Below are 19,512 nucleotides of genomic sequence, written 5' to 3' on the forward strand. Positions count from 1 at the left end.
GGGTCTGTCGATGGTGGTACGAGGCCTGGACGGGAGATGGACTACACAGCACCAAACACGAACACGGAAAGCCTTACTCGTGACTCTCAATCGTGAATCACGAATTTGGTGGTTGTGGAGGAGACTCTGAAGAACAGAAAAACAATTACGAATTACGAATTACGAATTACGAATGGCGGCAGCACGCTGCGGTCCTGAAATTTCGGTTTTGGACCCTGAAAGCCTACGCTAAAACTCGCCCATTCGTGATTCAATTGTCGGTTTTTCGTATTTTTTTTTTTTTCCTGTTCTTCTTATCGCCCGAGTGAAGTGGAATGAAGCTTTTGGAACTCAATCGTGCATTCCTTAGTCTATTCAAACCACCATCTCGTCTTGGCCGTCAACACTCAAAGCTCATCGACATTCTCCTCACATCGCTTACGCTCTACTTTGCCGGCATTTCAAACGATGATGCATATCGCCCTCAGTACCCTCTCTAGGCGCACAGCTGCGGCCGCGACGGCACAGGTTCGATTCTGCTCTTCTTCCTCGTCGTCCTTCTCGTCCGCTCTGCTCAAGACCACTGCTACATCGACATCTCTCAGTACACCACCCTCGTCATCTCCTCGTCTCCCGACGACCGGATACTCGAAATCATCACCAGTGTTCAAGTCGATGGAACAGCAGCAGAGGGGTATGAAGGTGCGATCGTCAGTCAAAAAGTTCTGCGATGGCTGCTCGGTTGTTCGACGCAAGGGCAGGCTGTACGTGATTTGCAGCAAAGATCCCAAGCACAAACAGGTACGTAGAGGAAGCATACTTGAGTCGTGATTTGTGCAAACATACTAACACTTTGTTCTTTGGTATTCACTCCTGTTTGGTTCTGACAGCGCCAAGGATGAAAAGCAAGCTTCAGCTCAAGATCCACCCCAGTTCCATGTCACATGGTGGCATTGAAGAGATTACAAATTCCCTTTCGACTGCCTCGCGTTATCGCCTACTTTGTACTTGTACGTCTACAGAAACTTTGACATTATCCTTGTGAACAATGGCTCGTCTCTGTTCGGAGCTAGCCGACCACTCGTTGATGCGCACTTGTCTACATCTTTCAACCGCAACACGGGCGGCTGATCAAGAAACGACACCTCCTTGAACACCACACGATGATGAGAACGTACACAAACACACCGGATCGCCTTGAAACTTCAATCCTGCTTCCGCGCCTTTTCCTGCTGCTGCTTCAACAACTCCTCGATCTCGCGAATCTCGATTTCGATATCGGCCATTCTGTGGTTGACGTTGGCCAACCTGTGCTTGAGCTTCTCTTCATAGTCCTGATCCGACACGCTTCGGATCGGCATTGCACGTTTGACTTTGGACAGCCAATCTCGCTGATCTGCTTGCTTTGCTTCGTCGTGCGTGGATGCTTCTGGCTGGACATCTTCCGACGCCGATGGTGCTGGGGGGGCCGGGGCGGGTGGGTCGCTCAAGACGTGGTGTGCGGACATGCTGTCTGGCACAGGTACGGGACGAGGAGTACGACGGATGATGGTATCTCTTACGATTCTTGCTTGGTTGCCGACCAGCTGTAGACCGGTACATGCGAGACCGAAAGTGAGAGCACCCTTATGAATCGCCGCTGGCCCACGCGTAAAACCAGCCGCACCAGCCCCTACCACCGCACCAGCCAGACCCGAAGCGATCAAATTGTGCGTGTGGCGGTTCTTAGCGACTGCACTTAGGCGCATGTGTCGATTCGCCGGATCCGGTCCGCTCGAAGTACGCTTCAGGATGGGCGACAGAATGTACTCGCGTACGGCGAAGAACGGAAATGCAAAACAAAACGTGCTGAAAGCCATTCGTGTGCCCAGTACGGTTCCTGCTCCTTGACGTCCTTTGAGAACGCCGTAGATCGATCCGCAAGTTCCGCCGGCGAGAGCACTGAGGAGCGATCCTTTGACCACTTGAATGGGTGCATCGGATTCCAGCTGGTATTCAGAGGCTGTGTTAGAAGATGTTTCCTCGAGAACCGAGAGGATACCATAGCTGCGTGTAGATCCGGGACCTCGTCGCGTCTGGGACTGTGCGGCGGGATCGTCAAGCAACTCGTTGTTGCCCCATCCGCTCGATCGTGGTGAGAAAGTGGCGGGTGAAGACCAGCGAGGATCGTCCTCAGCACCAGAGAGCGTCATCACCGGCTCGTCAGTGCTACGAGGTGGTGTTCGGGAGGAGCTGAATCTCTTGTCTGTTTGTTGTTGCTCCGAGCTGCTCTGCGAGTTGTTGTTGTACGAGGATGACAGGTCTTGCCAGTTGCTCTGCTCCGCATCAGACGAGGCGGCAGTGGAACGACTATAGGCTGTACGAGCGTTGTCCTGCCGAATGCGTTCCCACTTGCTAGGCTCCACGCCTCTCTCACCTCGCAGTTGGGCCCATCTTGTACCGGGTCCCGTTCCATCGGGCGCTGCATCAGCAGGCGGTCTAGGCGTACCGCTCCTGTCGCTGGTGTTACCTCCACTGCGTATGCTGGTAGATCCCTGTGCTGTCGAGTGAGCGGTAACGGTGTTGGCTGCAACATTCTCATTATCGAATCCAGCAGTGTAGTTCTGCGCGCTCTGTTCACCACCCCACTCCGCCTGCTGCTGTGCCTGCTCGAAATCCGACTCGCCATTCAGGCCCTTGGGTGGTGCGACGCCTACCTGAGGCTTCCTCCCCTGTCGCTGCTCTTCGATCGCCCCGGCCAGCACCTTTCTCAAGTGCTGGGGATCCTCGACGTCCCTCAACACATTCCTGCTGAGCAAGATACCCGCGGGCATGGTCAAGAAAGAACCACCCAGACCGCCTACCACACACCATCCCAGCTTGGGAATCATCCTCGGTGGAGGCTTGCGTCGCGACAGCAGAATCCATGTGCCCGAAGCACCCAACAGCCAACCGGCGTACTTGGTCGTGTCGACATTGCGCTTGATGGTCCTGAGTGCTGCGAGCTCTCGCTGTGTCAGCTGCTTTTCCGACTGTGTACCGGCGAGACCTGGAAGCCGGGTGGCGCTGTTGTTGACATCGCCGCTCGACGGGTTCAAGCCGAAGCTGGCAGAATCTGATGTTGAGGTTCGAGCGTCCATCTTTTCCGTCGATCGGAATGGTGCGATCCTGTTCGTGTTGCGGGATGATCGTGACCGTGACTGTGCAAGAACGAGCGGTGATCTCAAGACTGGACTCGTGACTTGGTGAGCTCGAGCAAGTCAACCAACGAAGATCACCGAAGCGCTTTTTTCGCGCTCAAACCACGAATTACGAATCACGAATTAAAAAGTGGAGGGCCGCAGGCACGATGCTCACAGCCGCGTGATCCACCGAACGCTTTTGTGCCTTTGTTAGACCGGACACTGACGTCAAACACGTAAGTTCGTGGTTTACGTGTGCTTAGCACGTATGTAGTTATGAGTGTGAGTCGTGAGTCACGAGTCGTGAGTGCGCCAAGGTTCTTCAGGCAGAACGACGAGAAAGCTGAAGCTGATTCACCAACGACGTCGATGTTCGCTTGGCGCACTTTGACATGATTCAGCCGAGTTGGACGTGTCTTGTCACACCGCCATAATCGCGAATCGCGAGTCGTGAATCAAGAATCGTGAATCAAGAATCGTGAATGCCTCTCTGACACAGCAAGCCCTTGTGTCTGTGTGCGGCTCTTGTGCTTAGCCAGAGGACTCTTGACTGTCCGGATGTTGCTGACATGTCAAACGGCAGAGTTGGTTGCTTGCGTGTGACAATCGTGAATCTGCGGCGTTGCGTGATGTAGCGTGAAGACCCGTCTGACCTTGTCCGTTTGAAACGCCGCCCTCCGACCCAAGGCGAGATATAAACGCTTAGCTTACCACTACAAGCAAGCTCGCCATCCGCCATAACTCAGGCAACATCCTAAAATGACCAACAAGACCACGGACCAGACGTTCAAAAAGACTCGCCAAGTCGTCGGCGCCAACGGCAACCAGCTGATCGACAACCTGAACGAAAACATCATGAACGAGGCTCCCGGTCACGATGGTGTACGTCTTGTTCTGATCTTGTCTGCTCTTTCAAGCTCGGTCTCATACTGACAGTGTCGCACTACGTTTTCGCTCGTCGTTAGAACGTTGCACTCGAACAATCCGGTCAGCAAAGATCGCACAACCAACAGATCGAACGTGATCTGGTCAACAAGGGATACTCGACGCGTCCGACCGACGAACAAGTGGCAATCGATGCTGACCTCAAGACGAAGCTTGACAAGCGCGCGAGTCGTGAATGAAGCTCAGTAAATCAAGCATGTACCGATGATCAACTTTCCAATTGCATGCCATTGTTACAATCGCGATGGTCGCATGTGCACAAAGGGGAAACGGTGAAAGCCTTTCATGATCGAGCATTTCCGCCGCTAATGTAGCTCAGTGCTCTTGACACAGACGCGATGGCGCCATTAGCAGTCGCCGGTTTGGTCGTGGCTGTCGAAGGAGCACCCAATACTCGCGTTGTGACCAACATATCATGCACAACCTCGTTCCTAACCCCTCCCGCAGACGCAAGCTTTGCACCAGCATTGACGCTCGGCAACCCCAAGCCAATTTCCAAACCAGACTTCTTGACATTGCCATTCGTGACGTCGACGTTCCGTTGAACCGGTGGAGTGGAGCGGAGTGCAATCTCTGATTTGCCGATATGGCTTTTCCTGGTCATTTGACTGGTCGGCGGTGCAGCGGCTACGGTTACCATGAGGTTCTTCAAATTTGGCAGCGTATGGCGGATATCGATGACCGTGACGGAATGGACGTTCATCAGCTGCTCGATGTCCTTGTTGAGCAAAAACGCTGCGTACTCGTATCTGTATCGCTCCATACCCTTGGCGTACAGCGGAAATGCACGAGGACCGCTCATGAGCGAGATGCCGTCCTGCACCACCGCGCGACTGCCTGCTGTTGCTAACGGATAGTGGATCGGAGTGGCAAGGTAGGTGCTGAGCAACATGACAAGTTGAGCAACCAGACCCAGAGCGCTGCTGATGGTTTCGTCGTCAAACGGATGGAACACGGGTCGAGTCGATGCTGGAACGTGACGCTTGATGGTGTCCTTCCATCGTCTTTCCTCGTTTGCCAGCTCGGAGGCTGGGATCGAGGGCACCGCGTTGGGAAGTGGCAGACCACAGATAGAAAACAGTAGCGATGAGGCGTCTGATAGTTCGATGGGAAAGATAGCCTCGAGATCCCGCAGCATGGACGCCTGCTGAACGTGCAACTGCAATGCTACGTGTGCCTTTTCGATGTTGAGCGTCTGCACGTCTTCCTTGAGCTGACGTGATGTTGTCTCCACAGCTTCAAAGAGCGACTGGGAGGCCAGGATTGCTCGTCGCCGAGCCTCGAGCGCAGCCTTTCTCTCTGTCAGCTCGGTCCTCTTGCGCTGCAGTTGATCCGCCTCGTCCAGAGCCATTTGCCTCACCGCGCTGTATCTAGCTTTCTGCTGCTCGTACCTGAGTCGAAGCTGCACGAAGCCATCCACTTCGCTGAGTAGGTCGCCATTGACTCGTCTAAGCTCTTGCACTTGGTCGGATAGATGCTGCAGTTCGGCCTGCTTTTTCGCTACGTGTTTTGCATCGTTGAGTGTATAACTCGGCATCATCTTGGTCTCGCGCAAGCTGAGCTCCAGTACGCGCCTCTGCTCATCTTCGAATGCTTTGCGCCGCTCTCGTCGTCGTGCGTCGGGTGTCGCAGCGATTGCTACCGATGGAAGTGCTAGAGAATCCAACGTAGCAGCGACCTGCTCTGAGGCTGGTGCAGAAACAGCTTTGCGACTCGGTGCGCTCTCTGGATCGGAGGCATAGTGGTCGAGTGATGTGTGGCGAAAGAGAGTTGGCGAATGGCTCGAACTGCCGTCTTTGTTTCTGTGTCCTCGGCTGGCATCAGCAGCTTCATCTATTGTCGACACTGCGCCGATCGCGTGGGCGGCATCTAGCTTTTGGGACATATGGAGCGGCACCACATAGTAAACAATACTTTCAAGAATGTGTTGCGTCCTCTCTGCCTCTCTCTCGCTAGTGCTCCGATTAAGCTTTGGACCACTTTTCGCCTCTTCGGATGCCTCGGAGTCCATATTTCTGTACGAATCGGACGAAGCAATATTCGCACGTCCAGATAGCGAATTGGCTCCAGGCGCAAGACCAAGCAAAATGGAATTGGGCGGAAGCGACAGGTTGACGCTTTGCATGTTTCCCGGTAAGGGCTCAAGATCGCGAAGATCAGCGCTTGTTTGACATACGAGCTTCCAGTCTGGTGCGTCCGCTTTGGCAGTCTGAGCGCCTCGCTGAGGGCCGACATTGTCCGTGTCTGCAGGAGGCGTCCTGGCATAGACTTTGATGCTGAGCGTAGATGCTTCCAGCGGATGGACGTCGCTCGAACCGTTTGAATCAACACGAAAATCGCGCTCGGGAATGATGGGGTCGCCGCTTTGATATCCCCAAGAGTGATGTAGGCCGGGCTTGGAGTTGGACGTCCGATAGAAAACCTGCAAATTCTCAGAGTCTGCACCCCGCTCTGAACCTTGGTCTGTCACATAATTCATGGCGGCTGATGCAGTGGCGCTCAGTCGATCGTCTTTTCCAGACCCGATTGAGAGCTCGACATGGCATTCCAGCATGCGATCCTTCATGATCTGAGCGAGACTCTTTTGAGAAAAAAGCGGATAGCGCGGAGCTGCACTGAGACGGCCAGAGATACGTGACGTACGTCTAGCATTGTTGTTACCTGCGAACCGAGACTCGTCGAAGCGGACGCTACGAACACTGCTCGACGAGGTCATGCTGGTGGTCCTTGCCCTATGTGAAGGCCTACGAATGGTATGAGAAGAATGAGAGGAGCTGCGAGAGTCAGATCTCGAGAGCATGGTGGTGTTGGCACCGAGCTCGTCGAGGAAGCTGGTGTTGGACGCGCTGGCGGGCGATCCACCGTATATGCGAGCGTCTCTGCCATCTCGAGTGCTAGAGGCTCGCTTGAGAATAGGGCGTGGACTAGCGTCGATGCTGTGTGCGCCATCTGAGGTGGATGCAAGTGACGAGGAAGAGGTCAGCTCGTGATCAGATGTGCGACGATGATTGATGAGCAACGCAGAACGACCTCTTCCGTTTCGATGGTTGATGTTGATCTGCGACTTTGTGGCTGTGGATGTCGACGCGGAACTAGTATCGAGGTGATCGGCGTCCTCTCGGTGGTCGTCGTCGGAAGAGCCATGATTGCTAAGTCTACTCCAGCTAGCGCTTCTTCGACGGCGGCTCGACTGGTTGGTTTTTTCCTTTCCCTTGCTGTTGGATCGCGCGATGGTATGCGTCAGGTCGGCATCATCTGAGGTGGTGTGGTATCGATCCAATCTGCCGGGTCTTTGGGAAGTAAGTGTTTGAAGAGCGCGGTCTCGAGTTGGTCGAAGAGACAAATTGCGAACCAGGATAGCGCAGATGTGCCCTATTCGGCGCTGTTCTTGATGAATTGCGGCGCGAATGAGCTTGTTGTCAGCATATGCGCCGCGCAAATGTGTCGCCTCTGACATGGCGGCAGGGGGTCTGTCTGTGCCGTCTCGCAGGGATCGGCAGTGTGCAGCCGGCCAAGGGTATAGGTCTAAGCCCGCATGGTATACGAAGATGTGTCAGGGAGTCGCCGATAGGCACGTCAACTTTGCTCGGTGTTTGAGGAAGAGTGCGTTGGTTGTAAAGATGCACGGACGATTCTCTTCTTGCTGAGAGACCCTGAAACTCCTGCTGACGGCCAACACGCAGCAGCACGCAGCACACCGTGATACAGAATTGGTCACGTGGGTCCCTAAGGTCTCGCCTTGCCCACGCAACGATGGCCACGCGCTAGTAAATGTCGTTGTGAGATTCGCGACAAGTGACATGACAGCCCGTGTCGCACGTCGCACGTTCGCACTGACGGATAGTGTTTTACTTTTGCTTTTCCACTCCACTATTTTCAGTATATTTTCGTGTCTCAGCTGGTTCATATTCGTGATTCATGTGGATCATATTCACGATTCTTCGAAATCGGCATCGTTCTAGGACTCGACAGATCGTCGTCGAGGAATCGTGTTCGCCAACACTCTTGACTCGGGTCTGCGATTTGAAACACAGCAAAAAGCCTTTCCAAGTCAACAAAGCGAGCTGCCGCAGGATGAGTCGTTCGAGGGTAGGTACGAACCACCACTATACGGGGAATGCTTAGGATTCTCAAAACGATACGAGGATCGAATTCACCTATGACTGTTCGTGCAGAGGCCGAGTGCCCTCTTGAGAGCGGCCCCACAGAAGAAGTGGCATTTGTAGGTTGATCGATCATCGAAAGAATCGCTGCCATCAGACACAGCCTTCGGCGGGTTCCTGATCCATTGCGCATCGAAGCAGTCGCGAGTGCAAGTGAAGCAGAACCGAGCCGAGCGTTTTCAAGGTGTTCAGCAAGCGACCGATGAGGAGCAGCCGCCGAGTGCGTGACCAGCGCCAGTCGCCTGATTTCCGATGTTTGCCTGCCGCTGCCATGATCTGTAATGATGGTCGTCATTGACGACGATGATTCACGAATGTCCGGCGCGCTTAGAGTATCATGGACTTAAAATTTTTGCAAGCGTGCAACCACGATGCCGCGGACGACACCTTGCGTCGATTTTGGTGGAAAGCACGAGGATGACGACTATGCACAACACTGCCGACCAAAAGAGGGTCCATTGGAAATTTTAACGACACCCCCGAACTCTATTGCACGAGCAGGATCGAGTTGCTTATTGGCGCACCTGGCTGTTGCATCGTTCGAGGGTCATGAGCGTCTATCATGCCTACCTATCGCCCACCAGATTCGGTGCGCGTTCCAGGGACCCTCGATGCGATGCAATGGCTCGACTACACACACACACACACGCTGCTTGTTCTATTACAACCCTCTAGCAACCAAGAAGAAACATGGATGAGCCATGCTCGGAGCGGAGCGGATCGGAACGGCCGAATGAACGAACGAACGAACAAACGAACAAACGAACAAACGAGCCGGATCGCTTGCCCCCGGTTTTGATTTCGATGGTCGAACCAGCCTCCGGCTCCTTGGTATCGACAAAGACCGTGTTCCAGAGTGTGAAAGGGGCGCGAGGGTACATGACACGCGGCCGGCGGCTCGAACTCACTCATTTTTGCGCAAGCGAGCGTCAGTTTTCTATACCCGACGTCAGTCGCTGTGTTCACGTTAGTCTAGCCTAGAGCGTTAGTCTCTATAGTTATACAGTGTTGCTCTCAATCAATTTTCGACGTCAGATTATCCGTAGCACAACTTGACTCCAGACACTGTATGCAAATGAGAAACCAACTGCTGAGAGATAGCCTCCTCATCGCCTTCCCCATCCTCTTCGCCGAACAAAGGCTCCTGTGCTGTCTCCTCAGGGGCGAGTCCAACTCGGCTGAGAGCCTATGCAGCATCGTGGTCTTTTAAGCCTGTTGCCTGCCTGAGCAACTCTAGCCCATCGCTTTGCCTCGCGAATCCAGCCTTGGCAGTGCTGCGCCGTGATTGTGTCCAGCTGGCTGACAATGGCTTATATTACAAGGTGGAGCAGGAGGAGGAGGAAGTAACTGCCAGACCCGCAGCACTTGAGTAAACAAGACTCAGGCTTGAAGACGTTATCGTTTAGGCTTACTGACATTATCAATCTATGCGGAGCATCAGAATAACGTTTGCTCAACGTAAAACAAGAAGCTACGGTCAAGCGAGGCTGACTTACAGTCACGAGTATAGTAAGCATAGTGACTCTAACATGTGAAAAAGGCAATCCATGCTTACCTCATGATCTGTAATTTTTAGGCACTCTGCGCGCAGCTGCGCGGCATAGAGAAAGAATCGAGCGTTGTGGGATCAAGACAGGCGAATATCGGGATCGGACCGGCAGAAGTTGGATCCTGAGCTGCTACGCTAGTGTCGGTGGCGTTCGCTTAGATCGGCTAGCCCATCTCAAACACACTACTAATTTACCTTAGTCTTTGACAGCCTAAAAAAATTCTCCGGTGCAGACTCGGATAGCACGAGTTGCTCAGGAGACTGGCACAAGTCTGATGTTGGACGACGGAGGGACAGCAAGCGATCAAAAATCACGCTACTGTAAGCTAGGCAACGTGGGAAAGCCTAACTGACTCTGTGGATGGAAATCACTTGACAGTCGTAAGTACGTTGAACTTGGGCAACGTGATCATATTCGTAATTGGACCGACTATCGGGACTATCAGACGTCTCGCACGCACGCCATGTCCACAAAATCGACCAAGTCCACGTTGTGTGCAAGATTGGGGCCAACGACCGAGTAGGAGCCGCGTTTGCTGGGCGACAGACGCTTACCTTACCTTTGGACGATCAAGTCTTGGCCAGATCTGCGGCGCATAAAGTTTACACGCAGACGGTCCCGCGCTGATTTTGATGCATAGTGTTGATGGACAAAGGCGATGGAGTAAGGCTCGTTGGGTGGGCAGGTGGCGCCGGGCTTAGTCGAAAGGTGAGAGAATCGCAGACTCCGACGCCGAGATGCAGTCATGAGTCGCGCGTGGCTGTCTACATTGGTATAAGTTATTCCGACCAACTCATCAATCACGAAACACGAATCGCGAATGGAAAATCGTGAATCACAAGAATATAAGAGCGTCGGAACTCGACAGCGGAGTCGCCTTGCTTGAACGGCGAGCTGTGCGAATGATTGAAAGGCGCATGCATACATGATCGAATGCGTCTGGATGCTCACCACAGTAACCCTGACCTGATGCTGCTTCGTGTTTAATCATGTCTCATGGGAACCCACCTGCAGTCTTTGGCAACGACGATCCCATGTGAAGCTCCGCTAAGAGAGCGACATATAGCAAGAGACAATCATGTGCTCGATGCACGCAGAGGTGGTACAACAGCAGCTCATTTTTCCGTCTTGATTCGCTTTCAGCTGCGAAGGAGGCACAGCAGTCTCATTTGGATTGACGGCGAGCTGGTTGCCCATACTCGTGACTAAAATTTTATCGACCCTACACATTCGAAGCATGCTTCTTTGGTCTTGAGGTGCTTGAAAGAATCGACCAACCAAGCAGGAAGTGCAGGCCACAGAGCTCTCCGCTTAAAGCAAACATCGAATTACGGTCGTTCTCAAGAGTGCTCTGTACAGTACGTTTGACTCAGCTGGCGAGCTGGTTGAGTACAGCGTTGGTTCTTCAGCCCGCTTCGGCCACTTTGCAGGAACAAGATGCAATTTGTCTCCTCTCCTTGCCATGTCTTGCGGCTGTCAAGTTGTCGGTCGAATTATCATGTCGCCACAAAGTTTGACGGTCAACTAGGATTGCGCCTGAAATGTGATTAGCTGCAAAAAAGGACCGACCCTAGAGCCGTCAACGCAATCAATGAATCTAAGCCAGCAATCATGGATGTCAGCAACCCGAGCATGGCAACCGAAGCCTTGCCGTGGCTTTCACGGTGGCCGCCATTCTAACCTGCTTGTGCGACTTAAACCAAAGAACTTTGAGGGTGCAATTTTGTACAGTAAATGCCAAAGAAAAGAAAGGATTTTTGTATCAAAGTCCGTCTGCAGGGTCGCGAGAGAGACCGACACTATCCCTCACTCTGTCACTCGTCACTAAGTTGGCGGTGATTCCACACCGTCTGATGGCTCGGCGCACCGAAAGCTTGGGTATTGGTATTATTATTTTAGAATGACATCTCACGAAAAAAAAAACAAAAAACAAAGGAAAAAAAAAACCAAAAGAAATATCGCGAATCACGCTAAACTTGGCTGGCAGCCCACGCTAAAGTGCCGCGCGAACCGGCTAGTCCGTGCCCAACTCATGGCCGTGTCCACGTCGCCATCATCGTTCAAAGGCTCCAAGCTACTGTATTCCTCTCGTCGGCTTGTCTCGGTCTGCTGATCCTGATTCACGTTTACAATACGCTCACTTCGAAACCGGTAGGCTATCCTTGCTACTCCGCTCACCTTTCCGAGCCGCACTGCTCTACAACCGCATCAACCAAGCTCCGACTGTCACTAGCAAGCCACCAACAGCGCCTCTTTTACCTCGTCGCTCCTTCTCCTCTGGCGCTCTCCTGGTCCACCATTCCAACTCATTAATAACACTCAGTCCATCGCGAATCATGTCCTCTTCTCGTTCCCACTCCCCCCATCTAGCAACTCCTAGCAACCCATCATTTCTCTCCATCCTCGCCACCTCCACCACCACCACCACCACCACCTCCTCCTCCTCTACCTCAGACTCTAACCAGTCGCCAACCACCCCTACCAAGGCTTCTGCTGCCCACGCTTCCGGTGACCTCGATCAGTACCTCATCGCTCCCGATCAAGCTGGCTCGGTCAATTCTGCTTTGCACATCCAAGAACGTGCGCTTCACAACCTCACCGCCAACGACGTACACCACTCCACTTCTACCACCATGGGTAACGTCTCTGAACAGTCGGCCATGGACCAGGTCCTTTCCGGCGTCCTCGCCATGCAGAAGGAGGTAAGTTTTCAAGTCAGAACTGACAAGCTGTTCGATCAATGCAACAAAAACACTCATCATTTTCACTCGCCTGTCGGTTATGATCTCAGCTTTCTCGATTGCATTTGCGAATGGACGAGATGGAAAGCAAAAACGATGTCAATGCGTGCCGAAGAAACTCGTTTTACAACAATTTTACTCCTGGTCAGATGTCGCCCGCCCTCAAGAGTCCTGCCTTGTTCCCTAGGCTAACCCGTGCGCCGTCATCGCCTCCCAAGAACAACGGCTCCTCTGATCTGCTGCACGCTCCCCATCTCTCGATGGGCGCCTCTGCCCACACACAGCCCGCTCCCTTGCTTGCTGAAGAACCCAAGCTCGGTCTCTGGGCGGTGGTCCCTGCCGGTGGCGCTGGCACCCGTCTCTGGCCGCTCTCGCGAGAGTCGTACCCCAAGTTCTTGCTCGATCTCACTGGTTCCGGTAGGACGTTGCTTCAGAGCACCTGGGATCGTCTGCTGCCTCTGGCTGGTCAGGCACAGATGATGATCGTTACCGGTCAGGCACACGTTGGCGGTGTCTCGGCACAACTTCCCGACCTCGAGCAGGCCAACGTGCTTGCCGAGCCTTCGCCCAAGGAGTCGATGGCTGCCATTGGTTTGGCAGCGGCAGTGCTGCTTCAGCGCGACCCAGAAGCCGTTTTGGGTTCATTTGCGGCTGATCACATTATCTCGGGTCGAGACGCCTTTGAGTCGGCCGTTACCGAGGCCGTTGCTACCGCCAAGGCTGGCTATCTGGTCACCATCGGTATTGCCCCCTCACACCCATCGACGGGTTTCGGTTACATCAAGCTCGGCGAGAAGCTCGATGTTAGTGAGGCACCCAACGCTCGTCGTGTCACTGAGTTCAAGGAGAAGCCCGATGCACGAACTGCTTCGGCTTACCTTTCGACTGGTGACTACCGATGGAACGGTGGTATGTTTGTTGTCAAGGCGCAAGTGTTGCTCGACTTGCTCAAGGGGACTGTGCCTGAATTGCACGAAGGTTTGACGCGCATCGCTGCTTCCTGGGATTCAGACGCTCGTGACACGGTCATGAGCGAGGTCTGGCCCACTCTGCCCAAGATTGCCATTGATCACGCTGTAGCAGAACCCGCGTCCAAGGTGGGTAAGGTTGCCGTTGTACCGGCTACGTTTGGTTGGGATGATGTAGGTGACTTTGCCTCGCTCGCCGATTTGATCCCTGCTGAAGAGGGGGAGCCGAGGATCTTGGGTGATAGTCGGCTGGTTGTCACGGAAAGCCAGGCTGGTGGTCTGATCATCCCTGCCGCCGGTCGACCCATCGCCTGCTTGGGTGTAGACGATGTCGTGGTGGTCGACACTCCTGATGCGCTCCTCATTACGACCCGAGCACGATCTCAGGACGTCAAGAAGATTGTTGGTCGCACAAAGAAGGTTTACCCCGAGCTTTGTTGATCGCTTCTACGTGGAAGTGGAAATTTGGTTTGCTCTTTGGTCATCAGGGCGTATTTTAATGGACTTTTTTTTCGTGTTTCTCTTTCTCTCCTCTGGGATTTCTTGTTTGAGTGTTGGGTTGGGTGCATTGAGCGAAAGTGACGTCGAGCCGGGAATCAGAGTTAGAGGACCATCCTTGTGTAACTTGAATCCCGGGGTCAGTTGGGTGCTCCAAGACGAAAAGCCTAGTCAGCAGCACCTTGCTTGCTTGGAGCTGACGGACTGGTGACAGCCAAGTGTCTGAAGCGACTTTAGGTTTTTGGTGGTACCTCGATATCGGCTCTTTCTATCGTACCGAAGCAGAATCTTTCGGTCCCAGTCCAAGCCTCATCCTCCTTTTTGCGATACTTTCACGACAGCGAGCTGTCCTTCGGATCGAGCCGTTGCAAATGTAGGGGTTGACTTGAGATGCATTGCAATGGAGGCAAACAAAGGACATGAACAAAGAGCGTGATGTGTACAGGGTCATGGTATATAAAGATGCGTGAGAGGACAAGATGCGAAAGGGGGTTAGGAGAGATGGCCTAGGAGGAGAGCGGTTGCTTTTGACCCAAGACGCGGGTGATAGTGTGCATGCGATCGCGACTGTTCTTGCTCAAGGAGCTAGAGAGGCCTTGAGCGATGTGTGTACGTGAGTTGGCAGGGCTAGGCTTAGGCGAAGTGATAGGCTGCGCAACTGCTGGCCGGGAAGCGCTACTGGAACGCGAGGCGACGACAGGCTGCGAGATCATGGACGCGATCGACGGCACGTTTTCGGCCTCGTCGATGAGACGCATGATCTTGCTCGTGCGCGTGATTCGTGCGGAAAAGTCCTTCTTGCTAAGCGTCAAAGTGGTACTGGAACGGAAGACGTCCGTGCGGTCGGATGCAGCTCGAGTGTTGTGTATGCTGGAAAGAGCAAGGACGCTATGCTCCGGGTTGCTGCATCGTTGACGCGTAGGAGAGTCGAGCACACCTCCTGCTTGCAGCGCAACTTCGCGCTCTGCATCGTCCAAGACATGAAAGTCGTCCTTGAAAGCGCGCGCCGTGCTGCCGCGCGACAAGCTACCCACCGAATTGCGGATCAGCGCAGCAACAGCCACTCGTGCACCGCCAGATTCGCCCGGCGACGTGTTGGCCAACGTCTTGTCTCTGCCCCTTGCTCTACGGCTCGGCGTCTTTAGGTCGCCCTTGGCAGTGGTAGTCGACACAAGATCCGCACCGGACGAGACGTGACGCAGTTTCGAACGCCGCTTGTTCTGTACGCGACGATTCGAGATGATGATCGCGCCACCGCATTTGCCAGGAGACCAGGACATGGGTTCAAACTCTTGTCCCTCCAACTCGAGCTCTTTCGGTGACGAGATTCCGCGCGGCGACGACACGGTCAGACGAGGCGGCGTGCATCGTTTCTTGATTGTCGGGCTGATCCGGCCGTCTTGTACATCGATACCGATCGAGCTTGGTGTGTCGTGCCATGTCGTGTCCAGTGCATTACAGCTCGACGATGCGGTCGAAATCGTACGACGCTCACGCATGATCTTGCTAAGAACTTCGACACTCTTGATGCGTCGCATGCTCAAATGCGCGGGCGTCGTGCACGATGCGTTTCGAGGCGCTACGGCCGGATCCGTGGACAAGAAGGGCAGAGCAGGTCCCGAGACAAACTTGGCCATAGCATCATTATGCGTCTGTGCTGCTCGCGCTGCGAATACCGCCTCGCCTGCAGCAACCTCAGCAGAAGTGTCATCATCCATGCCAGAACCGTTTGTACAGTCGGTCTCGATTGCTTTTGCTGTCTCTGTCTCTGTGGTTGCCGCTGCCGCTGCCGCTGCTATTTCGCGTCGCAGGCGTGATTGATCCATCATGGCCTGTAGGTCTCCTAAAGACTCGCGCCACTTGGCCCTTTCCTGTCGCCACTGGCGTTGACGACTTGGACTCGCTTGTGATGCGTTGGCGTGTGGCGCTTGCTTGGTGGGACTCGAAAAGGCGTCGATCAGACCTGGACGCCTCTTGGTGTTGGCGTTGGAGCCACGATTGTGCAATTCCTTCCAGGCCTGTTCCGCGTCTGCTTGACTGTGCGTCGCCTGTGAAGAGATCGCAGCGCTCTTACGCACAGGCGCGGTGTGAGACTTGGCGGATCTATACGCGACGCTTGCTGTCCAGACTGGATTGACAGTTGCTGTTCGCTTGGCCTTTGCTGCTGTTACTGCAGAAGATGGTGATGTGGATGCAGATGCAGATGTGGATGCTAAAGTGGATGAGCCAACGTTGGCTTGTAGAGGCTCTTGTTGGCTCGCAATGTCTACCGGTTCGTCTCCCTGGACGGCAACTTGGGACGCATCATTGGAGAAGGAACCTGGTCCAAAAAACCAGATGTTAGGAAACCAGCTCGAGGATGAAGCTGGTGCGCTGGGCAGAGGTGGCGCATTGTTCTGGGTGGGGGGTTTGTAGTTGCGCGATGGCAGGCTTTTGGTGCTGGTAGCCTTGGGCGTGGAACGAGACGTGGTGCTCCTTTCGTAGGCACGCCTCAATTCGCAGGCAGCGAGCGAAGGCGAGTCTGAAGAAAAATCGTCGACCAGCCTGGGCTTCCTTGGGGGTGTAGCGAGCTTCTGGGCGAACATGCCTGCTAGCGATTGACGGTCAGGTGTGACGACACGCGTCTCCTTGTAGCCTGCCTTCTCAAGGAGCTCGTGGAGGCTACTGAAGCGCGAGTCAGGAATGCCGGCGTCAGTGGAAATAGTGCCGTTGTTGCAATGTGCTGGTCGAGGTCTACGGCGCAACGTGAAAGAGCTTGAAGCTGCGTCGGATATCGTGGAGGCTGGCAGAGACGAAACGCTGGACTCTGGTAGTTGGACGGGAGTATGTCTGGAATCGAGTGGTTTGTCAGCGGTGCTAGAAGCGAAAAAGGGAGTGAAGCTCGAGGGACAAGTGTCGTTGCTTTCACAACTGACGCTACGCGGACTGAACGTCGGATCAGGAGAGGTGGTGGCGGATGGTGATGAAGCAGAGCAAGGGGTATGTTGAATGTAGTGGAAGCCGCAAGACGGCATGAACGACGGGTCCATTGGCGAGCTCGGCACCCGATTGGTGGACGATATTGTGTTGCTGTCACGAACGTATCCTTGGCCGTTGAGGCTGATGAGGACGAGCAGGTATTGTCGAGGAGGACACCAAGGAAGGCTGGATGCCAGCAAAAACACACACACGCGTGTCGAAGCACCTCGGTCACTGATCAGGGTCCGACTGGTTGTGCAGCCAATGATGTTCCGACTCGGCGTCGATTTATCACGCCCAGGTCCGACAAGCGGCATGCTGAACACCATGCTGGAATCATGCTAGAGCCAGCTGTGTTTGACAACATGATTCGTGATTCACAATTGACACAGTCGGGAGTGAATCTCTGTGCGAGCTGCAAGAGGGAGCGCCAATCGTGAATCTGGTTTAAGTTAACTGAGAGTTTGAATGTTATTCACGATTGTTAGCACGCATCCATCGCTCGCTGCCGCTTGAATTCCTCCCGTGCAGCACCTTCTCTGCACCAACGCAGCAATCCACATGCTAGCTAGTTAACCTAAGTTGTTACGTTCGGACGCCGAGGCTGCACTCACATTGTGCAAAGGGAATGCAGCCCTCGCGACCCAACATTTCGGCCGTGTAAAAGGAACAATCTAAATGGAAAACGATGGCAGAGAAGCAACCTTGGAGGGAAATGTCCTGTGTGACTGACTCTGTGGCTGTTCTTGAGAAGCCAGTGCACCAACAGACGTGCAAGTCACAGTGTTGCTGCAGTCCCTGCCAGTCGTGTGTTGATAGCTGATCAAGTGCTGTCATAAGTCACAGCACAGGCAGAACCGATCGCGAATAGACGCTGCTATTTTTGGCAACTCATACACGCCTTTGTGGAGTCACGAGTGTCACGCGCCCAGCTAGCTGTGTGATACGTGACTGGCCAAGATTCGTGAATGGTTTCCAGGTCACGAGTTGCAGTCACGCTCGTCGCTGCTTTCACAAAGGCAAGAGTCGTGGATGTTTGACGCGTAACGGCGGCGGTTACAGCAGCCATTCGTGATTCACGAATCTTCCTTCACGCTTCAATATCCATTTAGCCGCCGCTCATAGCAACGCATTCCAACTCAGTGAATCATAACCGCAGTCTTGATGCCCTGGCGCTGGCAGTATGGGCGTCGGCTTTCATTTGCACAGGCGCTTCCATCCGCTTGCGGAAACAAACAGATTCGCAAGCGACGGTGCATACGATTACGCAACAGTCTCGAACCACCATACCCGTTCCTCCCTGTCTAGATAGGCGACACGTTACGAGTGAAGAACAACAAACTTCAAAGGCCCTCGTGTTTTGCCTCACGCCTTGTTGAAGCACGTGACACATGTAAAGTGATTAAAATTGTTACGTCGACAATTGCAGTTTTGCAAGCACAAGCACAAAACTACGAACCTTACGACCTGGCTGAAAATTTGTAATCAAATTTCCATCTCCCGATGGAACGAGATCGAGTGCAGATAGCACCGATGCTTACACGGATTGATTCAAGAGTCTCAAGATCTTTTGTCTTGGCAATCACGCCATCAACATGTTTCTGACGTGACAGCTTACTCCTGCACTGCATGTCAGTTTGCGCAATTGTGAATGATTTTGTCTTCTCTGGTCCGGTCCTCCTCAGCCGAATCCAAGCCCCGCGCTCCTTTGGGCGGCGTCCACCTGGAGCTGCGTTGCCAAATCTCCATGGATCGACGAGATGACGAACCAAGTGCCAGTTTGCCCGCGCGCACTATAGCTCAGTCTCGCGCTGATCAATCCCATTCTTCAGTCATGGCTCTCACACTCTCCCGTATGTTAACGTCATTCTTCCTTCACACTGTTCTGAGAATGGCGAGGACGTGAACAACAGTATACGCAAAAGGCCACGGCGATGAGCGGCCAAGTTCTGCGACCAACGCAGCGAGCGAGCTCATGTCGAACGACACGTTGTGATCATTGTCGGGTTTCAAGCGGCTGCCTGTCCCGAGGAATTTTTTTCCCGATCTTTTGCCCTTTTCCTCTCTGAAAGCTGTTCAGCTGCCGTGAACTTGCTGGCCTTATATCGCTTCCCTTGTACAAACTTCGTCCTCTAGTGTGGCCAAATCTTCTCAGATGCTATCGCCGTGCCCGCTGCCAGCCGTTGTAAACTGTCGTCTGTCGTCTTTCTCTAATGAAGCTTGCCCCTTCCACTGCTTCTCTGCCACACATCGTGTGGGGGGTTTTTTTTTTAGCTTGTGTCTGTGTGCATCCCCGAGGAAGGCTGCCTGCACGGTCTTTCCCCCCATCCTCGTACAAGCTAATCTTTCCTTCCTACCACATCCGCATCTACCACTCTCCTCCTCAGCTTTCCTCGCGAACTCGACGCATTAGTTCGTATCTCCCTCCCCATTCAGGAACTCTCCCCGCTTTGTGTTCTTCACGTCGTCCATCTCGCCACGCACCTACTGCATTGCCCACGCTTGTGTGTCCAGCCTTTGACGCTCATCCACAGACATTTCTCTTGAAC

The 19,512-nt window shown here is 53.8% G+C and overlaps 7 protein-coding genes across 7 annotated transcripts; 3 read left to right on the top strand and 4 right to left on the bottom strand.

The window, feature by feature from the left end:
• Positions 1 to 447: 447 nt before the first annotated feature.
• UMAG_10323 (uncharacterized protein) lies at positions 448 to 881 on the top strand (the record flags this gene model as incomplete). The annotated part of the gene is made up of 2 exons (XM_011391178.1): positions 448 to 780; positions 870 to 881. The coding sequence occupies 2 exons, from the start codon at positions 448 to 450 to the stop codon at positions 879 to 881; spliced, it is 345 nt and encodes a 114-aa protein (XP_011389480.1).
• Positions 882 to 1,184: 303 nt separating this feature from the next.
• Positions 1,185 to 3,098, bottom strand: UMAG_02937 (uncharacterized protein; the record flags this gene model as incomplete). The annotated part of the gene is made up of 1 exon (XM_011391046.1): positions 1,185 to 3,098. The coding sequence occupies one exon, from the start codon at positions 3,096 to 3,098 to the stop codon at positions 1,185 to 1,187; it is 1,914 nt and encodes a 637-aa protein (XP_011389348.1).
• Positions 3,099 to 3,899: 801 nt separating this feature from the next.
• Positions 3,900 to 4,264, top strand: UMAG_10324 (uncharacterized protein; the record flags this gene model as incomplete). The annotated part of the gene is made up of 2 exons (XM_011391179.1): positions 3,900 to 4,022; positions 4,106 to 4,264. 2 exons carry the CDS (start codon positions 3,900 to 3,902, stop codon positions 4,262 to 4,264), a joined length of 282 nt encoding a protein of 93 aa, XP_011389481.1.
• A 104-nt stretch (positions 4,265 to 4,368) lies between these two features.
• UMAG_02938 (uncharacterized protein) lies at positions 4,369 to 7,542 on the bottom strand (the record flags this gene model as incomplete). Its single annotated transcript, XM_011391047.1, has 1 exon — positions 4,369 to 7,542. One exon carries the CDS (start codon positions 7,540 to 7,542, stop codon positions 4,369 to 4,371), a length of 3,174 nt encoding a protein of 1,057 aa, XP_011389349.1.
• Positions 7,543 to 7,988: 446 nt separating this feature from the next.
• Positions 7,989 to 8,543, bottom strand: UMAG_10325 (uncharacterized protein; the record flags this gene model as incomplete). The annotated part of the gene is made up of 1 exon (XM_011391180.1): positions 7,989 to 8,543. The coding sequence occupies one exon, from the start codon at positions 8,541 to 8,543 to the stop codon at positions 7,989 to 7,991; it is 555 nt and encodes a 184-aa protein (XP_011389482.1).
• Positions 8,544 to 12,431: 3,888 nt separating this feature from the next.
• On the top strand, positions 12,432 to 13,948 carry UMAG_10326 (putative Mannose-1-phosphate guanylyltransferase; the record flags this gene model as incomplete). The annotated part of the gene is made up of 2 exons (XM_011391181.1): positions 12,432 to 12,500; positions 12,590 to 13,948. 2 exons carry the CDS (start codon positions 12,432 to 12,434, stop codon positions 13,946 to 13,948), a joined length of 1,428 nt encoding a protein of 475 aa, XP_011389483.1.
• A 563-nt stretch (positions 13,949 to 14,511) lies between these two features.
• On the bottom strand, positions 14,512 to 17,034 carry UMAG_10327 (uncharacterized protein; the record flags this gene model as incomplete). Its single annotated transcript, XM_011391182.1, has 1 exon — positions 14,512 to 17,034. One exon carries the CDS (start codon positions 17,032 to 17,034, stop codon positions 14,512 to 14,514), a length of 2,523 nt encoding a protein of 840 aa, XP_011389484.1.
• Between the last annotated feature and the right edge of the window lie 2,478 nt (positions 17,035 to 19,512).

This window comes from Mycosarcoma maydis, chromosome 7 (assembly GCF_000328475.2).
Source record: "Mycosarcoma maydis chromosome 7, whole genome shotgun sequence".
Lineage (NCBI taxonomy): Eukaryota > Fungi > Basidiomycota > Ustilaginomycetes > Ustilaginales > Mycosarcoma > Mycosarcoma maydis.